The 18080-nt window shown below is 39.3% G+C and overlaps 1 protein-coding gene across 1 annotated transcript in view; it reads right to left on the minus strand.

The window, feature by feature from the left end:
* Window positions 1–8005: 8005 nt before the first annotated feature.
* LOC131960553 (chemokine-like protein TAFA-2) overlaps window positions 8006–18080 on the minus strand; it is a 135260-nt gene continuing 125185 nt past the window's right edge. Inside the window, exons 5-6 of the mRNA XM_059325794.1 lie at window positions 14591–14647; window positions 8006–8338 (exon numbers count right to left, since the gene is read on the minus strand). Coding sequence (XP_059181777.1) covers window positions 14618–14647 — 30 coding nt within the window. The 3' untranslated portion in view covers window positions 8006–8338; window positions 14591–14617. The remainder of the gene's footprint in view (window positions 8339–14590; window positions 14648–18080) is intronic.

Genomic DNA, 18080 nt, shown 5'->3' on the forward strand with positions numbered 1-18080 from the left:
AAAAGCGATACATAAGTGCACTCCATTTACTTTGTATCAGTTGATCTGCCGCTTGTGGTTCAGTGTGAGTCCAGAGAAACGTAGAAATAAGCATGTTGAATGCTTAGAATAAGAAATGAACTCTTAGTTAAGAGTTCATTTCTTATTTTAAGCGTACAACATGCTTATTTCTAGATTTAATAATCTTAATTTAAGAAATATTGTCAAGTGAAATTATCTGTCCATGCAGCAAGATCATTTCCCTCAGATTTAGTGTTTTTATCTTGTTTTTAGACACACCTTTTTTGCAGTGTGTTATTGAGATACTTCCCTCAATCATGCTCCTTGCATGGTGTGTTCACTTGTTTGTAAAAAAGGATGGGTTAAATGCAGAGGTTGAATTTCCCCATTGTGGGATTAATAAAGTACTCTTCTTCTACGATCCTCCAGAGCCGCTTATTGGACGCTTAGAATGTCTATTAAAGCGTCTGTAGGTAGCTCTTAGCCAATCAGATCAGTTATACCAGATGACGTAGTAGAGCAACAGAGATGGATGTTTGTTGTGTGTGTGTCTGTGAGAGAGTGTTATTTGCTGCTTTGCTTCTCCAGTTCTCGCTTTCTGCAAGATTATTTATTTTCACGCTTTATTCCCCCTCATGTCATTCTGCCACACACATCCACTGATTTTATGGGCAACAAACAAGCTGCTGCGGGCCTCTCGGCGGCTCCGCTGTCCGCGGTAGCGGGGCTATTAGCCGCTAGCGACGCTAATAGCCCCGCTACCATAACGCCGGTGATCTCAGCGGAGCCGCCGAGAGACCTTTCGCCTTTCAACTTTCGCTCTAAACTATTTAAAACACCATCTGCAGCTATAGAGAGTTTCGCGTCTGCAGCAGCCATGTTGGATCTGGAAAGCTTCCAAGTACCGAGTAGTACGCATCATCGTCTTGCCGTCCCTCCCCGCTCTGTGATTGGATCCCTAAAACAGGGCTACGAAACTGGCTTGGTTGCCAGACCGTCTGGAGGTTCGAAATTAAATTTGAGCGCGCAAGGCAGTCTGGGTATACCCAGGCTAGCGCATTGGAACACCAAGTCATCATGTTAATGTCACCATCAATACAGAATTTCCTGACAAATCTCATAGCTGTTGGATCAAAGTGATGAACCAACGGACGGACTGTCTTTTTTTTTTTTTTTTTTTGAACATTGTGTTTATTGGATTTTGTCGTGTGAACATACAACATGGCAAGTCACATATTGAACATCCTATTTTGTCTTACCCTGCCCCCCCTCCCATTCCCTCCCCCCATTTCCCTTTACTGGTACACATAGTTATAAAGATATGCATATACATATATGTTCATATATACATACATACATACATCTACATACATATACACACATACAGTTTAAAAAAAAACAAAAAAAAACAGCAAGACAATCAAAACTTCAAAAGCAAATGGATAAATAAAATACAATAAAATAAATAAATTAAACCTATATAAAAATGGAAATTAACTCAAGTTATATAAAAATCCAAAGGTAAAGTCACGAATGAAAAAAAAAGAAAAAAAAAAAATTTCTCTCTCTATATATATATATACATAATAATAATAATAATAATAATAGTTACCGTTGCTCATCAGCAACTATGTCTTGTTTTGGTTTCACTCTTTAATTATCTATGTCTGCTGTATTCAAATGCTCAATCAGATTACCCCATACTCCTTCAAATTTGTCCGGTCTTTGTTTTAGATTATACATTATTTTCTCACTGGGGATGCAGGAGGTTAATTCAATAAGCCAAAGAGAGGGTAGGGGCGCGTCCTTGCTTTTCCATTTGAAAGCTATGCATTTATTGGCTATGGTCAAAGCTATTCTTATGAACCTGACTTTACTGCCCTCCACAGATAGCATTGAAGTGTCCCCTAGCAGGGCTAACCTTGGTTCGGATGGTATATTCATTTTTGTTATTTTGGATATGGTTTTAAGTATTGTTTCCCAGTAGTTGGACAGTTGTGAACAAGACCAGAACATGTGGATAAGAGAGCCAACCTCCGATTTACACCTTGGACAGTATTGAGAGATTGTCTGACTTATATTATGCAACCTCTCCGGGGTATAATAAATTCTGTGAATCAAGTTGTATTGAGTTATTATGTGTTTACTGTTGTAGGAGAAGTGTTGGGCCTTTTCACATAACTCGATCCAGTCATCATCTTCAAAATTGTGACATAGATCGACCTCCCATTTTCCTCTAGCCTTAAGCACTTCTTTTTCCAACATATTGTTAATACCTTTATACATGTGAGATATAAATCCCTTGAGTTCCTTCTTGCTACTCAGTACACTATCCAGGGGTTGTGTTGTGATAGGTAAAAGTCTGCCACCCTGTTCCGATTGAATATAATGCCTAAGTTGTAGAAATTTGAAAAAGTGTCTCCGGTCAAGGCTGTATTTATCTGCAAGGTCTTCAAATGACTCCAAGGCCCCATCTTTGTACAAATCCCCGAACGTCTTGATGCCCTTTGTAAACCATACATGGGTGATACCACCTCTTAGAACTTTAGGTAGAAGGGGGTTTGTATGAAAGGGGGTAAGGTTATATAGGGGTTGATCACTTTGGGTCTTTTTACGCAATTCAGACCATCTTTTATAGGTTTGTTTTATGAATGGGTTTGTTGTCAGCGTATGAAGCTGTTTGAGTGAGGGAACATACGGGATTGAGGAAAGACACATAGAATTTATATCGTGTTGTTCCATCTGTAGCCAGGAGGGGGGTTGCTGTAGGTTTGTTTTCCATAACCAGACTGTTCGGCATTGTGCTGCCCAATAATAAGTTTCAAAGTTAGGGAGTTTCAATCCCCCTTCCTGAGGTGTACCCTGGAGGACTCTTAACTTAATTCTGGGGGTCTTAGTCTTCCATATAAACCTAGATATCGTTGAGTTCAGCTGTCTAAAAAAGTGTTTAGGTATAACAATGGGTAGCATTTGAAACAGAAAGAGAAACTTTGGCAGGATATTCATTTTAACACAATTAATACGACCTATCAAAGACAAAGGAAGGTTTGCCCACCTGTTGAGTTCTGCTCCAGTTTTTTTAAGTAAAGGTAAATAGTTCAAAGAGAAGGTCCTTGAACGTGCATTGGGAATCTGAAGGCCTAGATATGTTAATTTTTCTTGACTCCATTGAAAGGGTATACTGTGTCTTGATATTTTAGTCCCAGCCGCGTTGAGTGGCATGACTACACTTTTATTAAGATTTATCTTGTATCCAGAAATAACACTGTATTCAGTTAGCGTTTCTAATAATGCGGGTATTGATGATCCAGGTTCCGTTAAATAAATTAAGACATCATCTGCATATAATGAAATTTTATGAGTGGCCCCTCCTATCTGTTTCCCTTTAATTGATGGGTGAGATCTTATTGCCACCGCTAGTGGTTCTATTGCTAGTGCAAATAACAAGGGCGAGAGGCCACAACCTTGTCTTGTGGAGCGTGAGAGTATAATTAGGAGAAACATCATTATTTGTTTGAATTTGAGCCATAGGGCTTCTATATAGCATCTTAACCAGTTTACAAAAAGTGGGGCCGAAATTCATTCTATTCATTACCTCATAAAGATAAGGCCATTCTACGCGGTCAAAAGCTTTCTCCGCGTCTAGAGATATGGCTATTGTTGGAGAACTATCTGTTTCAGAGGCATATATGATGTTAAAAAACCTTCTGACATTATCAATTGGGGAGCGATTCTGGATAAATCCAGTTTGGTCTAAATGAATTAAATCTGGGATGTGTTTTCCTAAACGTAATGAGAGTATTTTAGAGAATATTTTATAATCTGTAGATAGGAGTGAGATCGGTCTGTATGAACTACATAATTTCGGGTCTTTCCCTGGTTTAGGTAGAACTGTTATTAGCGCCAGTTCTAGAGATTCTGGCAGTTTTCCAATTTCAATAGCATGATTATACATTAACAGTAAGGGGTTAAGCAATTTGGGTAGAAAAGCCTTAAAAAATTCAACAGGGAAACCGTCCAGGCCAGGGGATTTACCTGACTTGATTTTGGAAATGGCTTCTGATATTTCTTTTTCTGTAATGACTCCCTCTAGGCTTTCTCTTGCTCACTCATTAAGCTTCTCAAGGTCGTATTTATCTAAAAATAATTTTGTTTTTTCAGGAAAACTACCTTGGGTTGTATAGAGTACTTCATAGAATTGCTTAAAGACACTGTTTATTTCTTTTGGGTTAGTAATTGTATTAGAGCCTGATTTCAAGATATGTATTTCCCTTTGGGCTTCTTCTCTACGAATTTGCCAGGCAAGAAGTTTGCCAGCTCTATCTCCTTGCTCGTAAAATCTTTGCTTCATCCTTCTCATTGCATTCTCTATTTTCTGAGTGGTCATGGTGTTATATTCTAGTTGCTTTGACCTTAGTTTTTGTCTAATTTCCTTGCTCTGTGAGATTAGATGCTCCCTCTCGAGTTGTTTTATTTCTTTTTCTAGGGATTCCACTTTTAATCTATGTTTTTTACGTTTGCCAGATGTATATGATATGATTTGACCTCTTATGTAAGCCTTCATTGATTCCCAAACAACATCAGGTGAGGCAGAGTTCTGATTTTTCTCAAAAAAGAGATCTAAGTGCTTATTAACAAACTCAGTAAATTCAGAATCATTCAGTAGGTGAGAACTGAAGCGCCATCTTTTAAGAGAGCCAGAAGATTCAGTGGAGGGGATTGTGATCAAAAGCCCTGAATGATCAGAAATAGTTCTTGCTAAATATTCACATGAAGGAATTGTATGGGCTTTAGCCAAAGGAACCAGGAAGAGATCAATTCTTGAGTAACTGTCGTGGGTTGGGGAGTAAAAGGAGTATTCCCGGGTTAGATGGTTCTGCCTACGCCATATATCACAGAGGCCAAAGTTACGGAGCTCTGTTTTCAATGCTTTTGCTGCTTGTGTTAGAGTTGTCTGCTTGGTTGATGATCTGTCTAGGATAGGATCGAGTACTAGATTGAAATCTCCTCCAATAAAAGTTTCAACGGGGGGGCTTGTTAAATTGAAAAAAATGTCGTGGAAAAACTGGGGATCATCATAATTGGGTGCATATATATTTACTAGAGTGATGGATTGGGAGAAAATGGAGCCTTGCACAACAACCCATCGCCCTCCTTTGTCTCTATAGGTGGAAGTCAATCGAAAAGGGATTTTTTTATTAATTAGTATGGCCACTCCTCTAGCTCTCGAGGTATAGGAAGAGAAGAACACCTGGTTATAACCCCCTTGTTTTAATTTGGCATGTTCTGTATCATTCAGGTGGGTTTCCTGCAGTAGAGCTATATCAATCTGGTGTTGCTTCAAGTAGTTAATAATACGCTTCCTTTTTATACAGTGATTGATACCTTTAACATTGAGGGTTAAACATCTATATTGCATGAGTGTATTTGTCATCATTTAATTGACATTAATGTGGGGACTGGGGCAACTGAATTTTTGTACAGCAGAGCGGTAAGATGTAATATAGGTGATACCAGAGAGAAAAAACAACAACAACAACAATAAAGGAGAAAAAAAAAAAAAAAAAAAAAAACCTTGAATCCTGAATAGACCAGTAGTAGCTAACCCCTATCACTTTGACCTCATTCCCTGCTGAGGTCTTCTTACCTACATTGAACTTGCACGGTGATGAAAGCATCACAAACTCTAGGCTGCATCAGCCCTCCAGTAAAAGAACATGTAATAAGTCCCTGAATAGACCCTTAACAATTAAGAACGACAAGTGTATTAACGTGCAGCCAAACCACTTGAAAGCTGTCAATCAACCCAAACCATATAACAGCAATAATAACAATAATCCCCCCCAAAAAAAATCCCCATTTGCATAATCACGTTAGGAGAGTGTAGCTTATTCTCAAAACCTGCCTAGTGGAACATGTGGAAGATTGTCTTTGTAATTGTGTCTAAGGACACAGAAAATACCTAGTAGTCCTTTTAACAACGGGATTAAAGCCCAGTCCGGCGGCATAGTCTTTCGGATATACATAACAAGTATCCACAAAACTTAACCTGACAGGCGATCTCCTTTATAATCTACCATGTGTGTGCTTGATGGGGTTTTGTGTGTTTTCGTATGTACAAAAATACCGTGAATGTCCCGTTTAACTTGATGAGAATACCTCCGGGTATTCCCTGCGCAGGAACGATGAGGCTGCCTCCGCCGAGTCAAACGATTTGGTTCCTCCCGATCGCATGTCCACTCTGAGTGTAGCCGGGTACATCATCCCGTACTTTACACCGGCCTGTCGGAGCTGCTTCTTTAGGGGAGTGAATGTCATCCTCCTTTGGTGTAGCCTGGGCGAGAGATCGGGGAATATCATAATCTTTGAGTTGCCATACTGTAGCTCTCCCCTCTTACGGGCGGCATCTAGTATCTGGGTCACATCCCTGTAGCGAAGAAGTTTGAGAACGAAGGCTCTGGGGGCTCCCTGCTCGCTCAGGCGTCTCTGTAGCGTGCGGTGGGCTCTCTCTATCTCTATCGGGCCGGGGAGTCCCAGGATTTCCGGTAACCATTCCTCCAAAAAGTCCACGGCGTTGGTCCCCTCGACTCCATGTGGGAAGCCCACGATTCTCAGGTTTTTACGGCGCTGTCTGTTTTCATAATCGTCCAGTTTGTCTTTCAGCTCCATCACTTCTCTCTGGTGCTTCCGCTCCAGCTCTATCAGCCCCTGGCGCAGGTCCATAGCAGTGGCCTCATAGTCGGAGCATTTAGCTTCCAGTACGGTAACTTTCGTGTTGGTCGAGTGTATGGCTTCACTCATCTTTTCCAGTGCGGCGTCAACTTGGTGTAGTCGGGTTGTAATGGAAGTTTGAATTGTTGCCGCGAACTTCTGCATTTCAGCGGAGAACCAAGACGGTGGTTCAGATGTCTGTAGTGTGTCGTTAGCGACCATTACAGGTGTCAGCTCTGACTTGTTGCTAACCGCGGCTGGCATTTTAGGATCTTTTGGGTTATTGGTCGGTTTCTTTTCGTGGTTTCCTTGTCCACGGACTCTCAGTGTCGACATCGTGTTCTTCTTAGTCAGCTTCTATTTCACAAATGCTACGAATAGAGCTCATTCGCTATTAAATCCCAAAATATACTGGAGGGCTGAATTTACCCGACCGTTCACTGAGCCGCCATAACCGGAAGGACGGACTGTCTTGCCATCCCGAGAGCCAAAACATGGCTAAAAACTAGTCATTAGCGTACAGATGCTAAAAATACACAAGGCTTTAGTTACACAACCATAGTTTATTACTGATGTCATCACTTACACAGACAGAGGAAGTGTCAGCGATACCTACTGAAAGGTGATCAGCAAATCATACTTGAGTAACAAGTCGAAAACAGTTTGGGGAACATGGTTGTCATCACACAGCCAGTGACCAGATGCTGTGTGTTTCATTTACATTGCTGTTGTCACCAATGTCAACTCAAGAGCTGTGATACAAAAACAAAATCTGGCAGAAGCGGCAGGAAATGGCAGAGTGATTTTCAAAGGTAAAATAAAGCATGAATGGATCCAACATTCTGTCTGTTAACAGCTGGTAGGTTTGATCAGTTTATACCTTTTTTACAGCACTGGTTCAGTGCAGCAGTCTTCATGATATAGTAGGTTTATGCTGAGTTTCAATTTGAATAGGTTTATTTTTTCCTTTCTGTGTTATGGCACACAGTTTGAATTAGAATCAGAAGTCTTTATTGTCATTGCACAGAGTAACAAGTACTAGTACAACAAGATTTGCCATCAACCCGTCCAAACATATCCTTAAAACACATACAATATGACAGAGGTGACATTCAGTTATACATTGAATGTGTATTTCTTTGAAAATCACCCTGAATATCTGCTACTCAGCCACATATTTTCATGTTTATCTGAACCTTTCGAAACTACACGTTGTTAGAGAAGAAAGCCACTGACTGATAAAACAAAATCACATTTTGAATTGAATATTTGCGATGCTTACAACAAACTGACCTGCTGTTCACCCGGGCCGACTTGCAATGCAAATCCCCTGTAAAGGACATATTACTCTAGAAATTAACACATAGGCAAAGTTCACCGTTGTATTCCACTACAAGCAGTACAATGTCAGAATAAATCCTGTAGTCCGGTAAGGCTAATCATACGCAGTCCTTCAAAAAGAAGTGCTGAATGATCAGTGTGTCATGTCCTTAGAGTTCAAGAAGAAGCATTCAGAGTTTTCCAAAGATAATTGCAGTCCAGAAGAAAGGAAGTCTCTATTTACAGAAAGGTCCTTTGCATTACTTCTCTTTTGATGATCTGACAAAGACCAGAACGGATGGTTCACCTGTGACAGAAAGAAAAAAATGTGTTAAAATGGAATCAGAGCCATCAAAGCGGTGCTAACATCAAAACTCCATCTAAGAAAGATTACCCCCACAAGCATCACTGAATATATTTTACTCTGTTTCAAAGATACTTCATCATTTTCATCTACATTGTAAAAGAAATACCTGCTTCTTTCTATCTGAGCGGTGTAACACAATGGAACTGAGCACTTGACATGAGCAGAGACTAATACCACGGCTGGACAGAAAAAGAAAAGGACATGACCGAAAGTAATAAAACTTTATCAACTGAAAATCCGAGCAAGAAGACATGAGCCTTCCACCCACGCTGATTGACATGTCAAAGGTGTTGGCAAAGCTGTTGCAATATCAGATGCATTATTCAACAGCGAAGCCTTTTTTTCATTTTACAGTATATTTTTAAAGTTTGCCACTGTGAGAAAGCTCATTATCTTCAGAGGAAAAATAAGGCTAAAGGTCTAAAAACTCTGCCAGTGGCCTTTAGAGGCTATATACTTTAGAAGAGTTGGATAAAACAAACTGCATGCTGGCAGTTTGCATTTTATAGAGGCTTAGCACTAGTTTATCATAGGGGTGATGCTATGGATATAAGCCATAGGGTCACTCAAACCAGGGTTTATTCTATTGTGAGCATTAATGTGCTTCACAAATACAATGACAAATCTCCCTCTTAAATATCTTTTGTATGAAGTTGATATAATGCATATTACCATGAAGGCCTTGTGTGACAAATAAACAATATGAAAATGCTAAATACGGTAGCTGTGTTTCCACTAGGGGGAAAAGTGGCCACCGGGAAAGTCTCAGCTACTGATCATAAACAAAGCAGCATGGCTAATTATTCACAGCGTCTCCCCTGATCATAAACATAGTGATGGTGAATTAACCGGCAACACTAACTGTTTACAGAGTGTCCCGTGCTTGTTGTAAACAAACAGAGCATCTTCGAACACCTCCTGCAGCAGCAGCACATACACATTATACTGATACAGAGCGGATTAAACATGGGACACAACTGTGGCCGTCATCGCTAACTGTGCACAATGTCAGCAGCTGATCATAAGGAAAGCAGCATGGCTAATGATGCACAGCGTCTCCGCTGATCATACACATAGTGATCGTGAATTAACCGGCATCACAGTGTCCGGTGCCTGTTGTAAACAAACAGAGATCGAACACATGCTGCAGCAGCAGCACATACACACTGTACTGCTACAGAGCTAACCGTTAGCCTATTAGCAATTTGCAGACTGGAGGCTAAGGGGTTAACATCCCCTCCAGCTCTGCAGCTGGGAGAGACTGCTGTAGGAGGACTGTACCGCTTCGACTCATTCTTAATCTTCTTAACGAGCTGCTGGAGTAAGAACGAGTCTCCAAAAGTCTCCAATAACACCAGAAAAAGTCGCTGGATTTGTCGCCAGTCACTTTATTGAAAAATAGTCGTTAAGCGGATCTGAAAAGTCGCTAAATATAGCAAGAAAGTCGCTAAGTTGGCAACACTGCTTCGCCGGCTTTTACAAATGGCGTGTGTTGTTGTGGCGTCAAGTACTACGTCACATCCTGCTTAGCGTTCTATCCAATCAGCAACCAGGCTTTTTTCAGGGGAGAAAAACGGCCCCTTTTGAAGAGCAGGGCTGTTTTTCTCCCATGAAAAAAGGAAAAAAGTTGAAGAAAAGTCCAGTCAAAAGTCAGCTCTGGATGGCTCATATTCAAATTAGGGGCGTTTCGGCAAGTGAGACCCGCCTCATTCTGGGTATTGGGCAGTAGTGGAAACAGCCTTATAAATGAGCTTCTTCTTGCCTTCTACACAGGTCTAACTGTGCAGTGCAGTCTTCTGACAGGGTGATAGACAACATTCAAGTTTAAAGGTCAAGTTGTGGAATTCTTTCAGATTCAATATCCCTCCAGTAGCTCATAAAAGGCTTATATTGGCTTCATGTATCATCACATCGATCTATCAGTTAGACTGTTATGAAGTATCCATGATGAAGGATGCTGTTGAGTTGGAGTTTTGTGCCTCACACTGAGGTTTTCTCTCTGCTAGTTCGATGCTGTCAGATACTCTGAAGACCTCCATTCTCCTTGAGATTAAATTGCCTGTCATGAAGCCCAGTGGCTGACTGGCAGCTCCTCTGCTCCTCCAAAAGTACATTCTGGAAAAGACTCTCGAAGGAACATAACATAACAACCTTCATAACGACGTCCGCTATCGATTCCGACCGTCTGTCAGCCGCCACGTAGGTTTGACGGACTGAGAGAAGCCGTCACCGAACTTGTAAGGCTCCATTATCGATGGTGAACTTTTGATAGGAAACAGACAGCTCTGACAGCCCAGTTAGATTAATTCACGAATGGCTCGTTTGACACAGAACAGGCCATAGCAGCAGCAGCGCCGCACTCCACAGTGTCTTATAAATCATCCTCAATTATGCAGAAAAGCAAAACAATCCAAAAACCATCAGGCCATCACTTGACAAGAAAACCTGCATAATCGTATCAAACACAGGGTAAAGAGTTTCCATAAATTTAGGTTGTCGCAGCACTTTGCCCGTCTCTGTGCAGGCAGTAATAAATTCTTCCCTTTACAGAGTCATTTACATTCTCAGCTGTCACTGTGATTAATGTGGTACTAATTTGAGAATAATTCCACGCTGAAAAGACAAAGAGCGCAGCCGCTTCTTGTCAGAAGAGAAAATGTCTTCAGAGATGGATCTACACTGCTTCTCACTTCAGGAGGGGGGAAATCATTAACACTATGCAAGTGACTGTCTGGAACAATGCTAAAAATACTGAGAGGAAAACTAAGTCTTCAATGGGTGTTGCGTTCCTTTAATTGGTGGTTGACAAGTGCTAATTTAACTGGCAAAGGATTTATTTCCATTTAGTGCCTGAAGTAAGGTTGGCTGAGAGATTTAACACAGCAGGTGCATGGGCCTGTGTTTGTGTAATTCAGCCGTGTAATTGGCACACCGCAGTGTCCTTCTCAGCAATATGTTGTGTGTCGCGCATTAACTACCGAGGCTGGTTTTCTTATTATGGCCATTTTAAACCTGCACTAGGCAGGATTTTACAGTGAGAATCTTCCTGTAAATTAAGCAAAAAGAGATTCACCTTTACTCAAATGAAGTGTAACTGTCAGGGCCAAGGTTATAATAGTTTTGGATTTTTCATTAGTTTTAGGTTTAATTTCGTTGTGAATTTCGTTTTTAGAGTGAGTTTTCTAGTTTTAGTTTAGTTTTTATTTTATGAAAATGCTTAGTTTGTATTAGTTTTAGTGTTAGTTTTAGTTTTTTTGTAATGGGCTATGTGTTGGGTGCCAGATTCAAAGAGGTCATAATAAATTTTGCCTTTATTTCCTTTGGTTTATACATATTAGCCCCAATAAGGTTATTAACTCTTATAGTTCCAGGTGTTTTGAATTTTGGTTGGAGTGTAGACATCCCAGTCTCAGTAAACATATTTATCATGTGTTCCTGCATGTTCACTAACAGAATCCTCTTTCTAATAAAAACACTGGATTATGTATGAAAAAGTTGACAAAGAAGAAAACGAAGGACATTTCCACTGTAATTTTAGTTAGTTTTAATTAGTTTTGTAACCACACGATACAGTTTCAGTTAGTTATCTTTTTTTTTTTAAAAACTCTTATTTCCCTATTATTATTATTGTTATTTTCCCCTAGTTTTCGTTAACTATTATAACCTTGGTCAGGGCTACCAGGTTGCACTCGCCACAAATTAAAACGTAAAGTGACTGTTATCAAGGGACATCCATAGGCAATTTGCATTCATTTTAAATTCAAAATTCACAGTCAAAATGACTTTATTTATCCCAGAGGGGACATTCAGTTAGTCTGTTATAGTGATGTGTCAGTTGCAAACGAGCAGGTTCAAAGAGTCGGCTCTTTTAAGTGAACGATGGGAGCTGGCTCACGTCTGTCAGCGAGCCATTCTTTTAATTTTTTTTTTTTTACTTTTCTACGGGTGTCACGTGCATGCTGTGTGAACCAATCATGTGAGGATTGACAAGGATCATACCACCAAGCAGAGAGGGGCGGGGTGGCAGCACTGAGACGGTGACAATAATACGCTATAATATATATAATTAGTCTTCCTCAATGCCAATCTTCCCTGAAAAAACTAATAAAAAGTTAGTTAGATAGATGATGGTGGTTCATTCATAGAGACACCTAAAACTGTTGGATGCTTCTGTTCTGCACATGTATTATATTCCTTTTTATTATGTTGCTTATTTATTATTTTTACTCTATACCAACATTTTCTTTGTTTTTTTGTCCAGATGTCAGTAGTTGGTATTAACAAAACACATTTACTTTTTCAGTACTTTACTTGTTTTGTTAGGTGTGTGTGTGTGTGTGTGTGTGTGTGTGTGTGTGTGTGTGTGTTAAATAAAAAAAATAAAAATAGCCAATAGCTGTCTTTTTATAATTTCTATGTTTAGGTTTTTATAGGCATTTTCTATCTGCTTTGTGTAGCAGAGTGGTTCTTCAAGCCAGTTAGAGAGTAACAAGGGATTTTACAACTGTAAATGCAATTGGCTACAGCACTTTATTGAAATTTAAGCGATATTTGTGTTCAAATACAAATCACAAGTCAAATAAAGTTATAAAAGGTATAAGTAGCAAAATGAAGAGCCATTTGGGAGCTGAAAGAGGCTTCTTGGTGAGCCGAATCACTAAATTGAGACCAAATTGCCATCACTAGTACTGTAAGTTGTGTGTTTTCTTCTTCTTCCTTCTTCTCACCTCCAGGATTTTTCTGTTTACAAATCCAAATGACCCTGTTACCTCTCTTTGCCATGTGGGGGCTGTAAACGTACACATATTAACTCTGTGTCTCAGCATCTTTGCATGTCAGACACTCTCCAGTGGACGAGTGCCTTCCCTGCTGTGTCCTGGGATTTGTAGTAGCCACTCACAGCTTTGTTTTCACGGTGAATTCTCAAGGTGTCTCCGCTGTGTGTGAACGCTTTTACGATACAGAGCAAAAGAGGTCAGTGTAGCTGGAGGTTCCAGGTTTATGTTGTTATGCTGTTTTCCCAACAGCTCTGCAGAGGTGAAGAAGAAAGCCCGACCCCCCTGCTGCTTCAAGCAGCATGCAGAAAGATTTGAAACTTAAAGAACTTGTTTCTCTGGCTGAGTTCAAAGGTGCGCGGGATAAATCCGCCGGGTAATGCTGATGCTTTGAACAGGTTGTTGTTGTCTTTGTGGATCGTCTTCTGGCTTCTCTCTCTATCTCTGAAGTGCTTACACTACTGGGAAATATGCTTAATAACTGTCCATTTTAATGAAAATGTGAGGCACCAGGATGCAGTAAATAAGTGATTCCCAACCTTTTTCTTGAGGGACCCACATTTTTTACCATTGTTAACTTTGGCGATACCGCCCCGCACAGTGATGTCACACATATCTTTGTAATCAGCGTAGTTTCTGCTTTTACAGGACACCAAGTTTGTCTGGACTTTCGGTTTTAAGAGGTTAAATTTACACTTATATGCTAAATTACTTATTTTTGAAATAGCTTGCATGAAGCCTTGCTGTGTGTTGTGGGATTTTTTCAAATTTATAGGTATAGATGTATATATTAAACACTTAATAGGGCACTCTTTGAAATACTTGCAAATTCCATATTTCAACCCAAGAGAATATTGGAGGATGTTACATACGGCCAGAATGTGTAAAAAAAACATACGGACCCGGGGGAGGGGGATAATATTTTGATAAATAAGTTAAATTTTTTCTACGAGAAAAAAAATGCGCAGATTTATGAGATTTAAAGTGGTGAATCTGCAAAAAAGTTGCTTTTTAAAAAAAAAAAAAAAACAATCCCATAAATCTGCAACTTTTTTCACGTAGATTTACCACTTCAATCTAGTAAATTTAACTTTTTTCTTGAATCTGCGAGAAAAAAAATTGCTTTTTTTCCCCACTTTTTTCTCATAAATTTGTGACTTTTTTGCGGAGATTTCCCACTTTAATCTTTTAATTAGTAAATTTGCAATTCGCTTCGCGACCCCCCGTGGATCTTTGGCGCCCCCCCCCCCCCCCCCCGGTTGGGAATCACTGCAGTAAATGACATGCATACATTATTTTTGTACAGTAAAGTAATAACAAGACACATTAATGATACCTGTTGGGAATTTATCTGTCGTAAACAATAAATAAAGACTTAAAAAGCTTAAAAATATGAGAAAATACAAAGATTCATTACCTGTGCTCCGCTGTGAAGCATCTGACGTTACCAAAGCTGCTCTTTGTCCGCAGAAATCTTTCCAGCCATCCATTTTAAAAAAAGACAACAAAAGAAAAGATATGTTTAACTTTCATACTTTATTAGAGTCTGATAGTTAGTCATCTGTCAAGATAACACATTTTTTAGGACAAAATATTTTCCCTAAACTATCACGATTAACGATAGTATTGTATTATCAATGTTATTTTAGTTTTATATTGAAATTAGACCATAATTATTTTAATTATTTTTTTAATCTCAAATATTAAAAATTGGAATTGAAATATTGAAAAAAAATATTAGAATCACCTTGATAAATTAAACAAATAAATAAACTACAACCCAAAAAAAAAAAAAAAAAAAAACACCACTGTTAAAAAACACTGCAATGAGATAATCATTATGTATTATATTATTTTATTATTAAAATAACATACAAACATCTGGAATGGCTGCTTGCGAAATATAGTTATTTTTCGGCAATTAGTAGGGCTGGGCGATACATCGATATAAAAGATAAATGTGATATGGAATTAGACCATATTGCATATATCGATATAGTTAAATTCTTTTCTTTCTTTATATATAAATGCTGCCCTTACTAGGGTTTGTCATATTTAGTTATTTTGTAATGTTCGTTATTCTTTTCTCAGATAAATGTATTTATTTCAGAAAAAGATTGGCCTATTTTATTTCATAGGCTATTTTTATTGAAGATATATTTATTTAAATGTGCACTCTATGGAGCTTTGATTTAAAAAAAAAAAAAAAAAAAAGGTACTCCTGTTGTTTTACAGTATTTTTTAGTTTACTTAAATAAACGGTTTCAATAAAACTACTTGTGACATTTCATATTCATATTATTCATATTTGACTTTGACTGAACATTTGCTCACACTTTGCAATAAAAATATCAGGATATATATAGTATATCGATATTCAGCCTAAATATATCTGGATATGACTTTTGGTCCATATTGCCCAGCCCTAGTAATTCATACTGCCTGTCAAACATTTGCAGCATTACTTTAAACACAACACAAAAAGCACAAAGAGTCATGCATATAAACGACAATATATTGAGTCCAGAAAAAAACTATTGTGTTAATTTTTATATATTGAACGATAAATGGATAAAGTAATTAATTGTGACAGGCCTGTAGCTCAGTTTAGAGTCATTCAGCCGCGCTTCAGAACTCAGGACCAACAGAAAAAAAATAATATATATATCCCAGTTTGAGGTCCCGACAAGTCCCTGAATCAATAGCCCCAGGCTCCAGGCTCCCGGCTCCAGGCAGGTGTGGTGCGGGTAGTTTAAATAATTAAGTACATGGAGAGAGGCAGAACTGAAGTCTACGGTCGTCATAACACAGTGAAGGATACGCGCATCATGTTACAACGTTAAAAGCAGGTAATTGGAGTGAGTAATTGGCCAGTTTGGGTGCTCAAAGTGGCCTGAAAGTGCTAAGGAGACATGGCAGCCCATTGATTATAGGCCCCAGGGGTCCCAGCGACGACTGCAAACATTAGCTGTTTTTAGGTAAAGGCAGGCCAGATGGCTGTTACACAAGCCACAGCCACTTGACTCTGAGGAGTTGGAAGTGCACAAGGTCAGACTCAACAGGTTTTAACCCATTTAAGGCGGGAAAGCATTATCTCATTTCTGCCATTAAAACCGGGAGCACTGTTGTGTTATTCTACCATTAAAGCCGGGAAAGCAGATATGTCGTTTTCAACATGGTCTCACAGGAATCGGTGAAATAGCCACGGATTTGCTTAACTCAAAATCTGTGGAATAGCCACGGAATCACTAAAATTTCCATGAAGCTGACACGGATTTCGCTACAATGCAAGTTAATGACAGTAATATCCCGTGGCTATTCCAACATAAAAAGTGATTATGTACATTCACTGAGTGAATATTTAGAAATTAAAACATATATTTCTCGCTAGAAATGTGATCAAAGTCCATTTTTATGCAGAAACTAAGTCAAAGTATTGATTTTTTCACAAAAAATCTGAGAATTGTCCGCCATGTTTTTTGTTCTGACCGCCGGGACCTTGAAAGTCACGTGACTTCGAACAAACCAAAAGGAAAAAATATCCATGGAATAGCCACGGGATATGACTGTCATTAACTTGCATTGTAGCGAAATCTGTGTCAGTTTCACGGAAATTTGGGTTATTCCGTGGCTATTCCACAGATTTTGAGTTAAGCGAATCCGTGGCTATTTCACGGATTCCTGTGAGACCAGGTTCATCGTTTTGTAGTATTTGTAGTTTTTTTCCACCTATTTTCGGTCTCTTGGCCAATGAAATGCAACAGAATACATGTGGGAGTGTCGCAATGCAACATGGGACTTTTCCAGAACTTTGAAATCATGGAGAAAGAAGACTATAGCGGAGGGAGCTCAGAAGTAAGTGACGGAAGCGATCTAGATGAAAACAGCGCCAATGATTTTATTGCTGATCCAGACTTTGAACCCTCGGAACTAATAGACCGGGATTTATGGATGAGGAATATTTTTTTAGACAACATATTTTCACCGAAGAACAGAAAGATTTGTGGCCATCTGGAGATAATAATAATAACTAGAAAATTTCCTCTGGGGAAATTCTGAAAGGGCCACGGGGGCTACACTAGTGTGTACACTATGATGAGATTCTTCAGAGATTTCAAACTATGCCCTTTAACCCCAAAATGTGTGTGTGTGTGTGAGAGAGTGTGTGTGTGAAACTTGTATCTGGAGGATTGTGCGCGCTTATGCGCACATTTGTGTGTGTGTGTGTGTGTGTGTGTGTGTGTGTGCGTGCCTGCAAGTTTGAAGCATATGTATGCATGTGTGAGGAGTGTGCGTGTTTACGCGCATGTGTGTGTGTGTATCTGTAACTGTAATCACATCAAAGATCAAAGGCAATCAGATCAAAGCAATCAACAGAATTAACTGACACCTGTTCCGGCACAGTGACAGCAGAGGTGGACAGACTGGAATTTCTGGCCTCGAACAGAAAGCATTTTCGGCAAAACCATAGTACCTATCATTGATCCGACTTCACTTTGAGCGTCATGAGTTCTTCCTGAACGTCTACATATGGGGTTTTTTTTAAAGAAAAATGAAAAAGTAGCTTTGTTAGAGCGATCTAAAAAAAACGTTACGTCTCCCTTTTTCAGAAATCTTCCTGCGTTTTTAATATGGGAGCCAATTAGGCTGTTGGTGCGTGTTGGTGGCGCATCTGTGCATCCTACGCCCAAGCTATAACTCTGACAGCTTTACCAGAGGATTGTGAGTGAGTGGAATTTGCGGCCTGGAGCAGTTTTCAAATTTATTTTTTGACTGTTTTTTCTCTCCCTCTACACTCTGGCGATGATGTCACACACTGTGACACGAACATTCCATGCAATACACATCCATTATAATCTCAGATTTTCTCCAAAAATGATCATGGTCATTGAACAGGGATTGATAAA

Source organism: Centropristis striata, chromosome 22, assembly GCF_030273125.1.
Source record: "Centropristis striata isolate RG_2023a ecotype Rhode Island chromosome 22, C.striata_1.0, whole genome shotgun sequence".
In the NCBI taxonomy this organism is placed as follows: domain Eukaryota; kingdom Metazoa; phylum Chordata; class Actinopteri; order Perciformes; family Serranidae; genus Centropristis; species Centropristis striata.